The sequence below is a fragment of the Carettochelys insculpta genome, chromosome 4, assembly GCF_033958435.1.
Source record: "Carettochelys insculpta isolate YL-2023 chromosome 4, ASM3395843v1, whole genome shotgun sequence".
NCBI lineage: Eukaryota > Metazoa > Chordata > Testudines > Carettochelyidae > Carettochelys > Carettochelys insculpta.
This window is the reverse complement of record NC_134140.1, coordinates 48,756,703-48,770,378: the sequence shown is the minus strand read 5'-3', so window position 1 is coordinate 48,770,378 and position 13,676 is coordinate 48,756,703. Positions and strand designations below refer to the sequence as shown.

Genomic DNA, 13,676 nt, shown 5'->3' with positions numbered 1-13,676 from the left:
CACAGTGTGGTCCAGTATTATCAACCCCGAGGGCTACCACTTGGTCATGCTGCAGGCCGTGGTGGACCATAGGGCATGCTTCATGAACATTAATGTGGGCTCGGCAGGACAGGTCCATGATGCTCAGGTCTTCCACAACTTCAGCTTCTGCTGGAGGAGGGAGGTGGGGACCTACATCCACAGTGGGAGCTCACAGTTGGGAATGTCACCATGCCAGGAGCCACCAGGCAAACCCTAGTATGATGGTCAGTGGGAGCTAGGGCAGAGGGGAGGCAGGGGGTGGAGGCTAGGCCGTCTGCTCACTCAGGACTCTGGTGATTAGTCCTGGGGTGGGCCGTGAGCTCAGCCCAAGCCTCCCTCCACCATGCCAGGTCTGCCACCTCCAACTGTAGCTGACAATCTGTCATGCTTCCAGGAACTGAGGTGTCCCTGCATGGGTGCAGCATGTGTCCTTCAATCTTTCTCTGCCCTTGTGGCTCATGGAGCTACCCATGGAAGTGGGTGCTGACTGTCACCTGAGAGGTGTGTCCATGAGGCAGGACCTGTGGTCTACTGGGTGTCTCTGGGCTGGGGCCAGCAGTCGTGTGGTTGGACTGCTTCCAGTCATGGCAGGGGCTGGTGCCCTCCCGTCAATGCCTCATTGTGCGCGATGCTCTGGGTATGCACCAGGAGTCCCTTGAAGAGGTCTGGGAATGTCCTGCTTGATGTCGTCTGGCTCAAGGATCCTGAAGGCATGGCAATTACCAGAGTCTCCCCTCTGGACTCAGCATCTGAGGGGGGCTCTGGCTCCAGTGGGGTGGTCTGGCGGGACAGACCTAGCTGCTTCTCCCCCATTTTGGGGTCTGGCTCCAATGATACATGGGGCTTGTCAGCCATGGTGTTGAGGAGTTTGTGTAGAGGGGGAGCTGTCCTCACCCTTAAGGAGGCTGTGGTGCTGCTGGTAGAAAGGGGCAGGTGGAGGGGTCAGCCCCAAGCACCTGGCTGCATCCCTGGCCAGGTGCACCTCTGCTGCAGCTTGTTGACTTTGGAGCATACCAGCAGGCCAATAGCCAGCCAGCCAGCCATATGTGAGTGTGGTCCACCTCTTCCTGCTCATGTCCCACAGGACATTTTTATCTTGCCCCAGACTCAGGAGGTCCTGAAGCTCAGGCTCAGTCCAGGAGGAGGCCCTCTGTTTGGTGGCCCAGGTGGGTTCCTGGGGCTCCTCAGCTGGTTCCCTGGAGGTCTCAGGGTATCTGGCTGTCAGCCATTGTGTGAGTGTCGTCTGCAGGGGTGTGGCTGTGAGTGCGTGATGGCGCTTAGCTTGCGTCCTTGTTCCCTTCATGCTCTCAACTTCCTGCTATGGAGTCTCTGGGACTCCCTGTGCCTTCAAGGCAACTGGACACAGAGAGCATAGAGCTCCAATAGCACTGGCTGGGGCATCTCTGAGCTCCAGCTGGCTGGAGCCATGGAGGACTCCTCTTTTGAAAAAAGGCCCCCGGAGTGCCTACACATGCTCTTTTTTTTTTCTGAAAGAATCTTTTGGAAACAGGCATTCTTCCTCATCTGGGAGCGGAGGAGGGTCACTTGAAGAAGTGCGTCATTCTTTCAATTCAATATCAAAAGAATGCATTTTGTCTGTAGATGCTCAGCGGGTATAGATGCTCAGCGGGCTTTTTCAAAAAATGCCCGGCTTATTCAAGGAAGCCCTCCAGTGTAGACATAGCCAATAAGCAGAACTCCCCACATTTTGAATGGTTTATGATTTCATGTTATATTCTTTTGCCATAAAGAAAGCAGGCTACTTATGCGTGCTATTCAAAACTATTACCTACCCAGAAAATCATTGTATAATACAAGGCAAATTTGGAATTGCCTAGTGAGGTTGGAGCAGATGCAGGCTGGAACAATGACTCATTAGGGAGGAAATAGGCCCAGGCTGGTGCAGAAGCTGGGGTAGTTGACTGGGATTGCTAACCATGCTTATGAATTTTCTGTACTTCAGAATACTGAACTTTGTATTGTTGTCAAATGAGCAAAGACAGCAAAATGGCTGCCATCTCTCTGAAGTCTATTTTCATGTGGAAGGAAAGCTGCCCTTAATAAAACTGCTTGCAACTGCCCTCTGTTTTCAGTGAGATTGAAGCCAGGACCACAGAAAAAATGGCTGCCATCCTGGTTCAGAAGGACCAATGTAGGAGAGAACCCCTGGATGGCAGTGAGGCAGGAGAGGAGGGGAAGTCAACACAGTAACAAGAAATATTTGATAGTTTCCCTATTTTAATGGGAAAGAGAAAATAGATGCAATTTCCATCTGTGCAGCCAAGAAGATGCATTTTTATATGCATTAATGGTTGACTTCTAACCTGAAATACTCTCTCTCTCCCATAGCCGGAGGAGTGACTTTACCAGATTTGCCTGTCACTCTGGTTTATGCTCATTTATTTGGCATTACAGGGGCAAGGGGGAGGTGAATAATTCTGTCAATGTGCTGCTTTTGTTACTAGTGTTCCTAAGGAGCTTTGCTTTTTCTCTCTTCTGTCAATTCCTTCCCAACGGAGCTATTCTGCCTGACCCAGGGTCCCCCGTTGTCCTCTCTCTCTGTTTCTCTCTCACACCCACCCACCCTGAGTACAAGCTGACACCTCATAGGTCCCTGTACTCAGTGGGCTGGGTTGCACAGTAGTGCCAAGCTGTGGCCTGTGGCTGTTATGTGGCCTTGGACTTAGTGGCTGGTTTATACAGTACCTTCAGCTGCCAGCCTCCATATGCCATGTTCCCCCCACCCCCGGGGTTCAGCACCCCCACCCCAATCACCACTTTCACATCGCAATCATTCTACTACTAACTCACTTGATGGGTGAACCCCACAGGATTTTTGGGCACCAGAGGAATCATTAGCATAGGCGCAAGAAGGGGTGTTGCAGAGTCAATGGGGAAGCCAAAAAAACACCTCCTGAGAGAGAGTGAGCAAAAGAAAAAGAGAGAGAAGCAACCAGTTTAACTAAGTCATTTATGTCTGGGTAGTGAATATATATTTGAGTTACAATTTTAAATCTAAATTGAAATGGATCACAATCGTTAGGACTAGCAAACCATATAACTGATTACATAAGGCAAGGTTGGGAGGCTATGCCGAGAGAGAGAGAATCTCGCCACTCTGTGGAGCTTGCACTGATTGGGGTTCCCGGATGGTAGCTGAGGGGTTCAGAGGGCATGAGACAAGCAGACCCCCCAGTCTGATCAGGCAGGAGGTAATGAAGTCTCAATGGAGCTGTTATAGAGTTTACATCCAGGCATCAGAACAGTTTCTTGAGCAAGGGTAGGTGTTTTTGTAGGGACAGAACAATAGTTCAAGAATACTCGATTTGATTATGGTAAAAAGAGGTGAAACAACAGAGATTGATCATGCCTGGCTATGGGTGATTTTCCTTGAAAGCTCACAATGCAAGTAGGCAGTTTCAGTATTTTGGATATCAATAGGAGCCATTATTAGAATTGGTCTGATAATGCCTAATTTGGGTATGAGCAAGCTTGGGTTCATCATCATGTGGAGCAGCGATTTCCTATCAGGCAGTGCTTTTCTGCTTTCCCTATCCCAAATTTCAGTGCACTTCCTGCTTTGGAAAACTGTTCTCCAGTCTTTCTGTTCTGTCCTCGATGCAGATGAGGCTAGGGGTATTTCCTTTAATCCAGTCACCCTTGTTGGTGGGGTTTACATGTGTCTACTCTTTCCCGTTTCAGTGTTTTTGCCTTTTGATTCCCACAGAGGCTCCCCACAGGTGGGGTTGAGAGTTGTCTTTCATGAGTATCATTTCTTGGCTCCCCAAAAACACAGGTCTGAAAGGTGGTCATGCTCTGGTTCCCCAGAAATGCAGCGGTGGTAGGTAACAGTGGAGGGGAGCCAAAAAGTTGAGAGACTGGAAAACATGGTTTGATTATGTTTGTTAAAACTCATAATTGGCCTAACTAATCTCCAAATTCTTTTATGCTATGATTTATGATTTTTACTCTTGAGGTTGGCAGTACTGGCTATTATATATAGAAACAGCCAAGAGGACCACTCCCATTAATAGGATACTTTTGATTGCCTTGTCATAAGAGATCAACAGGCATAGGTCTTTCAGCAAGCACTCAAGCTTGTTGCTGTCTTTAAGCATGGACTAGTTCAGTTGAAATTGGAGTCCATGATTAATCCCAATAATATCTTACTAATTGGTGCTGTACGTGGTAGGAGGAGACCCTGAGGTAGATAAGCATGTCACAAACATTCATATTAAAGTTATTGCCTCATTAATTGGTTGCCTTAATTAAAATAACTGATACTGGCTTTCTGAAGTTTAATATATAATACTTCAGCTTCAAGTTTTAATTCATGAATGGTGTGCCTTGCTTTCCTACCTTATGGGTATCTTGTATGTTTAGTTCTTCTTTATATTGTTTTACTGTTCCCTGAAATTATCTAAACATTTTGGAGTGTTCCTAGCAACTAAAACAATGCTGTTTTACAGATTCTTTTTTTACAGCATGACAGGGGCACTTGCTCACAGACTTTCCACATAGCAGCTTACGATGTTAGATCATGAAAACAGAATAAACAAACAGAACATTGTTTAAAATGAATAATGTTCATTTGTGTTCAAAGAACTGTGAATGTATTATTTTGTTTTTGCACTACTGTGAGTAATATGGTTTTAGTTCAAAATTTAATTTTTTAGTAACATAGTATTTTTAAACGTGTTTGGTACCTAATTTTTCTCCATATTTTAAGAGCACCAGAGTAATTTTGTAGTCATCATTGATAGAATATGGTCAATATAGTAGCACAAACATTACTTCTTGCTAGGACAAAAAAATACTTGTACTAGCAGGACAAAGAACAACAGTGTTAGAGGAGATAACAAAATTGTAGCCAATATTTTATCATCATGTAGTCAGTTGCATACTTGACCTTTCATAGGCAATATTTTAATATATCTTAGATCAGGGCTTCTCAAACTTGATTGTTACAGACTATCATCTGACAAACAAATTATAGGATTTCTGGGGAGGAGGGTGGAGCTCGAGCCATGCCTTGGTTGGGGGAAGAAGAGATTGCTGATCCCAAGTCCTGCCACCATGGGTGGGAAGAGAGGCGGCCTAAGCTCAACCTTGCCACTCTGGCTTGGGCTTAAGCTTCAGCCCTGGGTCCCAGTAAATCTAATACTGACTTTGGCTCCCCCATTGAAGTGTGGTTATGATCTACTGTGGGGACCTGACTCACAGTTGGAGAACCACTGTCTTAGATAATGTGTTGCCCAGAATGACATGTAGTTTTTCAAATTTCATGGCGGCAAAGCTATAGAGAGAGGGATTTATTACTACTGTTATAACAAGATGCCTTTGAATATGTAGTTTAAAATCCACATGTTTTGCAGTCATATCAAATTCAAATTCATTATTTTCATGCAATAGAAAATTAATTCCATTTGATATGAAGAGCTGAAATCATGCTGGTAATAGCTTATAAGTTGGTTATAGAAACTGTTGTATTTATTATTAATCAGCAGACACGTGAATTTCTGCTTTCTCTCTTCCCCTGAAATTTTATAACATTTGCTATGTATTAATAACAGCTTATTATGCTGGTGCTTTTATCATATATAGCAAACTTTATATACTAAGTGTTAACACTCTTGTAAATTTTGGGATCACCAGTGGTGATTGTATTGAGGTATTTACAGACGATATGATGATTGCATTCTCAGTGTAATTTTAAAAGAAAAATGTTATCTTCTTCTGTTTTAAGATGTGGCCTTCTGAAATGTCCATTTTTTTCCTTGCATTTAATTGGGTTCCCCAAGTTGAACAAGCCAAAGTTACCAACAGTATCATATTGACACACATGTTCTGGTAGTATTTTTGATACTGGTTCCTTTTGAAATTTTAAAATGATATCAGTAAGAGTTGTCCTCTTTTTATTAAGGATAATCAACTTGATTATCTTGTATCCACCAATCTACTAGACAATATGCAGTATTTCAGTATCTCTTACCAATGCTGTGTGCAGAGGTAGAATCACCTCCTTACTTTTATCATTACTCCCCTGTTTATACTGCATGGTATACAATGAAAAACCTATGACAACCTATAGTAAACCAGGAAAACTATGTTAGGCAGTGCTTCATTAAACGTAAACCATCCAGGTTGCACGCCATCTCTTTTATTTGAACCAGAAATTCATTCTGTTATTTCAGTTTAACCAATAGATCAATAATTAGAGAGAGTCTTGGAGTCAGGATTTTGAGTTTCTGTTTCTGGCTCTGATATTAACTTGGTGTGTGGCTGAAAGTCACTTAATCTGCCTATGCATACATGTTAAATGATTGTAGTATAAGTACTTTCCAGGACTGTTGTTAGACTGACTAAGCTTTTAAAGTGACATTAACATTGTCTCAGAAGTTGTCATTATAGTCATACAAAATATAATTATACTTCTGATAGGTATGCACATCAGAACTTATTTTCTTCGCTAAATGTCTCATTTTGTAGTACATAAAACATGCACATCTTTTGCAAGTCACTTCCTTTACATCTGTTCTGGTAGCTAGAGAACTGAGAGATAGTAATGAACTCCACACCTTATTTTTCTAAATTTAATCAGGTTGTAAACCTTTGAGACCAAAGGGAAACTTTTCAGTTCCATTCCTGTTTTTTCTTTTGAAATTCATAAGTATTTTGAGAATTGCTTTAATTGCTTGATTTTTTTTTTTTTTTAATTTGTCCACCTTGATTACTATTTTTGGTTCTCTGTGCCTTAAATATTGAGTCTGGTCTGGCTATGGTCTGAAGAAGTGGGTCTGTCCCATGAAAGCTCACCTAGTAAATTATTTTGTTAGTCTTTAAAGTGCTACTTGACTGCTTTTTGGTTTTGGTAAGATTATGTAGTATACTAACTCCTAACATGAAGCTCAGTTCTGCCCAATAGGATTTTTAGTCAAAAGCCTAAGTAGTTTCTCCAGCACTCTTTTATTTCTATTCTTCAAGGAAGATAAGCCCTAACTAAAGCTTTTCCTCCAAAGAGAGTGCAAAAGGGTTTCCAGTTCTATTCTGAGGGAGAGTGGGATCCAGTGTCACTTACGTGATTTTCTTCTAAACTTGCATTAGAATTCGACTGTATGTTCCCGCTGATGATTAAAATTGTGGGTCAGGTTAGGAACCAAGACGTCATTAATAGTTCCTGCCTGGGCTTTGCTGTTTTAGTTTTGATTCCTCGAATTGATGGCAGAACAACTGATGTTGGGGTCATAGCTGCAGCTGGAAATGTGGCAGAAGTGGAGGTATGCGCAGAGAAGCGATGGGTGGCACTCTTTCCTCACACCCTGCTAGTCCACATTATGCCATGCTTCCTTGAACTTTCCTCTGAATTGCCCTGTGGGCACACCCCACAATTTTGGGGGAGCCCTGCCCTTAGAACCATGGCATTTGTTGAATAAATTTCTTTGAGTTTGTTGAAGTAATTTTGCTGTTGACATTAAGATTCTCTGTGTGTGCTATTCTTTGTTAGCATCAATCTTGTACCTTTCACAAGTGCTGACTTAAAAAATAAATTCAGATGAATAGGGGTTGGTTTTTTGTTTCTTGTGTTTTTTTTTTTTTTTTTTACAGTAAAAGTTAACACAGTTCATCTTTAGTCTCTAACTTAGCGTGAGTTGAACCTCTCTGGTCTGGCATGATTTTAGTTAGCAAGATATCCACTTATCATGGGTGTGGTCAAGTTTGCCATGGTCACATACAGTTTGTTTTCACTCACAGTCCTGGCTTTCACTATTCAGTCCTGTTATTTAGCTCTAGCTTCTCTACATAAGAGCCTAGTAATCAGTGGAAATGTTGGTAACGCTGCTAGACAATATTGACCTACTGTGGTTGAGAAAATTCTCTGGTTTGGCATAGGTCGGGTCCCAAGGATGCCGTACTAGAGAGGATCAACCTGTAGTTTTAATCTGATAAGAATTTATGTGAAATTACCATGACACTTTAAAACAAAGGTTATCAATTAAATTTCTAATGAACGCTTGTTTTGTTTTCGCTGATGAATATTGACTGTCACTAAAAAGTGGAGCTGCTGCAACTTCTGTAGTTTTTTATTATGAAGGTCGTATGATGTTCCATAATTCAATCTGTGTTTGTCAAATAGGGAAAAAAACTTCTCTGATAACCATATAAGCTTAAAAGGGCATTATTACACAGTTATTTAAAGTTTTTTTCCCCCTCTACTTATTGGAAATAAAGCTTTTTCCTAACAGTTTCATCTTTTTTTTAAATTTGGCAGATAGCTTATTTTTTTTCCTTCTCTATTGCTTAAAGAGCTGAAATTCACCAGGGCTGTTTTTATTTCTTTATTTAGGTCCTAGCAGTATTTGGTACATAACTGCATCTGTAAAAACAGTTATTCCAGACACAATGTAGCTCTCATACTTCTTACTAAGTAACTATGACTTTCAGGAGAGCTTTTTGAAATGTTTCTAGCAAGAGATGTAGTTGTCTATATGAAGAGGTAGATATGTTTGCCAAATACTGAGTTTAAGAAGTTTGCTAATTAGTATAAATTTTGTTGATGTAATGTGGAGACGAGACCAATAAGTGAATTTATCTTACAATAGCTGCATAACAACAGTCATTTTGTGCACTAAACATCCACAATAAGCATTAGATACTAATGGAAGTTTAAATCTATGAAATTAGCTGTCTTTTATAGGATGAAAATAATAAATTCCTTAAACAAAAGAAATACATTACAGTAAGGCATTTGTTACAGTACCAAATAATATTTTATAGGAAAATGTAAGTGTGTATTACATGGAAATGTAATTGACTGAAGTTGGGCAAAGTAGTTACTAGTTGTTGAGTTGCACAAACAGAAGTTAAGTGGGTTAGCAACTAGCCTAACTTAAGTAGTAGTCACTATTTGCATTAATTACTTGGAAGATAGAAAAGAATACACTCTTTTTAAATGTGGAAGATAAAAAGCTCATAGAGTTAACTTGCAGGTAAGAGTTAAAATAAATATTAAAACTTGTAAAATGAACTGGTCTGAAATATTTAGAATTAGGTTAAATAAAGATAATTTAAACAGACTCACATAAGGAGAAATTCAGATTAACCCAGTGACTGGTCAAAAGATGAGGTGTCAGTGGTGAGTTTTTGGAATGGATAGGGAAAATCAGCATTGCCCCACATGGACCTGTACTGGGACCAGTGATGTTCAACATATTCATAAATTAACTGGGGAAAAAAAGGATAAACAGTGAGGTGACAAAATTTGAAGACAATACAAAATTACTCAAGGTAGGTAAGTCCAGAGCAGCCTGAAGAGTTCAGAAGGAATCGTATCAAACTATGGGACTGGGCAGAAAAGTGGCAGCTAAAATTGTATTGATAAATGTAAAGTAATACACATTGGAAAACATATGAATTATACATGCAAAATGATGAGGTCTGAATCAATTGTTACCATTCAAGAAAGAGATCTTGGTGTCATTGTAAATAATACTCTGGAAATATGCTGAATGTGAAACTGGCAATTAAAAATTCTGACAATGTTAGGCGCCATTAGGAAAATAATTGGTAATAAGATAATCCATGGTGTGCCCACGTCTGGAATAATGTGTACAGCTGTGGTTGCCCCATCTCAAAAAAGATATATTGAAATTGGAAAAATTGGGGAAAAGTACAGGGAGGGGAAAAAAGCAACAAAAATGATTGATACGAACAACTCCAAAGTGAGGAGAGATTAAAAGACAGGGACTTAAACCTTTAGTCATGTTTTAGCAGATGGGAAATATAGAAGTCTGTAAAATCATGAAGTATGTAGAGAAAGTGAATAAGGAAATGTTTGCTTATTCCTTCACATAATACAAGAAACGAGAGTCACACAGTGAAATTAATAGGCAGATAACAAACAAAAGGAATTACAACTTCACATAACAGTCAAGCTGTGAAAATCATTGCCGTGGGGTGTTGTGAAAGTCAAAATTACAGCTGGATTCAAAAAAGACTTAGATGAGTTCTTGGAGTATAATGGCTATTAGTGAAGATGGTCAGGGATGCAATGCTGGGTGTCCCTAGCTAGGAACTGACAAAGGAAGTGCTTCACTCAATGATCGTCTCTTCTGCTCATTCTGCCTGAAGCCCCTGGCATTGGCCACTGTAGAAAGATAGAATCCTGGGCTAGATGGACCATTGGTCTGACCCAGTGTTGGTTTTCTTAATCAACTGCACAAATACAAAATGAGGGTATACTGCTTATGGAATAATAGGAGGTAAAAGTTATTGGTCATCAATTAAAATAATTTGCAATAAATAAATAGCCATCTTGGTACACACTAAGGAATTATTGGGTGATTTCTGCCACCCACCTCTGAATCTGACTTCATGGGAGTCTTCATAAATAAATGTGTCTGTTTTTGTGCAAACTGAGCAACATAGAGCAGATATCTATTTGGCACGTAAATGTTGTTTAAAGTTTACAATACTGCATTTAGATACCTCATATAAATACAAACTAACTTACATTTAGCAGAGTCCGGGGAGGGAAATAAGAAGCAGTGGCAATTCACACAAGTGACTAAAAGTGAATTTGACATTTATTCAGGAGAACAGAAGTCTGACCTAATTACAGATATATAAAATAATGTATAATTGACAAGGATCAGCCTAGTGTAAATAGAGGAAAAAGAAATGGGCTGTGGATGCTGCAGGGATGTTTGTGAGGAAGAAACTAATTTGGCAGTCAGGTAATACTTGGGGATTGCTTTCAGTGAAGTTATTCAAAGTTTTACTTGGTATCAAAATATCTGGAATGACTTGAGAAAATTCAAATCAGGAAATGCATCTCGCAATGGAGGTGTATAGACTTAGTGGCCCTCTAATGCTATTTCCTCATCCAAATAATCATGATTATGGTAACTTTAATTGAATTAGATTTGAATAGATGATCTTGGAGGTGAAAGACCCAAATTCCACTATTGGTCACCTGGACCATACGTTCCAGTAACCCCCCACCAATTTGGAGCACCCCTTTTGACTGATTCTTGCCTTTCAATGATAAAAATGAGAAGTGACATTTTTCCTTACTTATTTGAATCAAATTAATATTCTACAAATTTAAAACCTTAGTGAAGGTTAGAGGTAATGTTTTCCTAGTTCTAGTTTCCTGATGTACTGTGTATAGTACAATGTGCTTTAAAATTGATAGTCTATTACTTTATTATTAATTTTTGGTTTTATTTCTTTTCTCTGTAGCCTCAGCACCCACCAGCAGTGTGAATAATCGTAGAGTTTCTCCTAACCTGATTTCCACCTTGGAAAAGAGAAGCGTCATTATGTCTAACATTACTATTGACCCGGATGTCAAACCTGGCGAGTATGTCATCAAGAGCCTCTTTGCCGAGTTTGCTGTTCAAGCTGAAAAGAAAATTGAAGTTGTAATGGCTGAACCCTTGGTGAGTCATTTGTGATAGCAGCCAGAAAATTGCTCAATTTGTGTGAAATTCAGTATCTTAAATTTGTATTAAAAAAGTGTAGAGCAAGAACTTATGCTGTAGTTGAACAGTTTTCGTAGTGGGTATCTTTTGGGATGCAGGTGTGAAAGTCCTGTACCAACAAGGGTACTAACTGGATTTTAACTGTATTTCACTAACACTATTACAGATTATCGACAATACTTACTGGCATTTATATATCCTGTAAAATGCAGAATTGAACAAAAAAGGAATCTTGTGCTGCAAACTATGTGCTTTCATGGGACAGGACACTACTAAGAATATCCAATTCAGGATGAATTGCTGCGAAAAAGTCTAAGGGGTACCCTTTTTAACCTGTAGGTACACAAATAACAAGCAGTTCTGTGGCACCTTAGAGACTAACAAATTTATTAGGCCTTGAGTTTTCTTGGGCAAAACTCACTTTCACAGATGCGAAATAGAGAAGAAAAGGAGAATTTAGTGTTTACCTAGCAGGGAAGGAGAGGGAATAGGTTACCTGTAACATGTAGGACCAGTTTATGAAGAAAATTAAGTAGGATGTGTGTCATTCCTGTTACTATCAACAATGGGGAAATTACCCTTGTAATGCATAAGATAGTTAAGGTTAAAGGTGCCAGATTTGTAAATGAATTCCAGTTGAGATGTGTCCCTCTGTAATTTTGTAGTAAAATTCTTCTGTAGTAGAATGACTACTTTTAAATACATTATTGAATGTCTCGGGAGGTTAAACTGTTCCCCTACAGGTTTATGTGTGTTCATATTCCTAATGTCAGGTTTATGTCTATTCATCCTTTTGTACAGAGATGTCCAGTTTGTCCATATAAACCCTAGATTCTGTTTTTCCTCTCCATTTTTCATCTGAGAAAATGGATTTTGCCCATGAAAGCTCATGCTGTTAATGAATGTTAGTCTCTAAATTTCCACAGGCCCGCTTGTTGTTTGCTCAGAAACAGGGCAATCTAGTGGTCGTCTACTTATATGGTACACCTAACCAACCAAAAAGAGAATTTCTATTTCACCATGCTAGCTAACAAGAAATTAGAAAAGTGATTCTTTACATTGCCCGCATGCTTGTCTGAACCTTCCCAAGAAGGCCTATTTGGGTCTGAACTGGAATCTACCAAGGCCCATGGTCAGTCAGGTTCTCCTTGATGGCCCATTGAGCTTGAATAGTCCCTTCACAATATACTGACTAAACATTTCACTCATGCTACTTGGGATCAAACACGCTGAAGTACAAGTATATAGTCAAAGCTCATAACTTCAAATGCAATAAGGATAACATGCAAAAAAACAGTATAATCAGAACCAACCAATCATAACCTTTGTATAGACATCTCACTTGGCACATGTTCTACAAAATGAATTGCAAATCTAGAACAGTGCTTGCAAGAGTGGTCTTTGTTGTCATCTTAATCAGATAATATCACATACATCAACACTGATTGATATTTTTCTTCCTGAAATTCCTTTTGAAGATGTATGTTAAAACTGAGTAGCAGTGGCACTAGCAGCTGGGCAAGAGAATGGGTAACCAATGTATATTGCAAATCAATAAAAACCAAAAACCTGTTTAAAGAGTCAGGTAGGAACATTGAAATAAATCAGCAGAACATTTTACTCTAAGATATCTGGAATTACATAATTCTTCGAGTGGTCCCCGTGGGTGCTCCACAATAGGTGTCGGGCTCGCCCGGCGCCGCAGATCGGAATTCTTCTAACAGTTTCTATTGGATCGTGCATGCACCGACGCACGCCGCTCCCTTGTGCGCCCCCGGCCATGTGTGCGATCCGGTCCCCACCAGTCCCTTCTCAACCGCCATCGGCTGCAGACAGAATCCCCTCAGGCTAAAGCCAGAGTCAGATAAGAGAGTTGTTTTTACGTGTAGTTTGTTTGTGTTTGTCACTATTTAAAAAAAAAAAAAAAAGAGAGAGAGAGAATATCAGCTAGCAGAAAGAAGAGGAACGAAGGAGAGAGGGGCGGACAAGAAGGCTAGTTAAGCCGTCTGCTGCCCCGCAGGCCGGTGATTGTTGTTTGGGATAAAAAGGCACTGATTATGGGCTAAGTACCCTATTAACAGTAAAGACTCACCGCAATGGCCTCCTCGGGGTTTAAGAAGTGAGAGTCATGCCGCGAAGCTACGCCGGCCTCCAATGCGCATAGTGAATGCA

At 40.3% G+C, this 13,676-nt stretch overlaps 1 protein-coding gene across 7 annotated transcripts in view; it reads left to right on the top strand.

The window, feature by feature from the left end:
- FRYL (FRY like transcription coactivator) overlaps nucleotides 1-13,676 on the top strand; it is a 352,830-nt gene that overhangs the window by 106,542 nt on the left and 232,612 nt on the right. For 6 of the 7 annotated variants that reach the window (XM_074992742.1, XM_074992741.1, XM_074992745.1 and 3 more), the window contains one exon: nucleotides 11,263-11,462. The exons of the other annotated variant lie outside the window; for it this stretch is intronic. In XM_074992742.1, coding sequence (XP_074848843.1) covers nucleotides 11,343-11,462 — 120 coding nt within the window. In that variant the 5' untranslated portion in view covers nucleotides 11,263-11,342. The remainder of the gene's footprint in view (nucleotides 1-11,262; nucleotides 11,463-13,676) is intronic. 7 annotated transcript variants of the gene reach the window in all.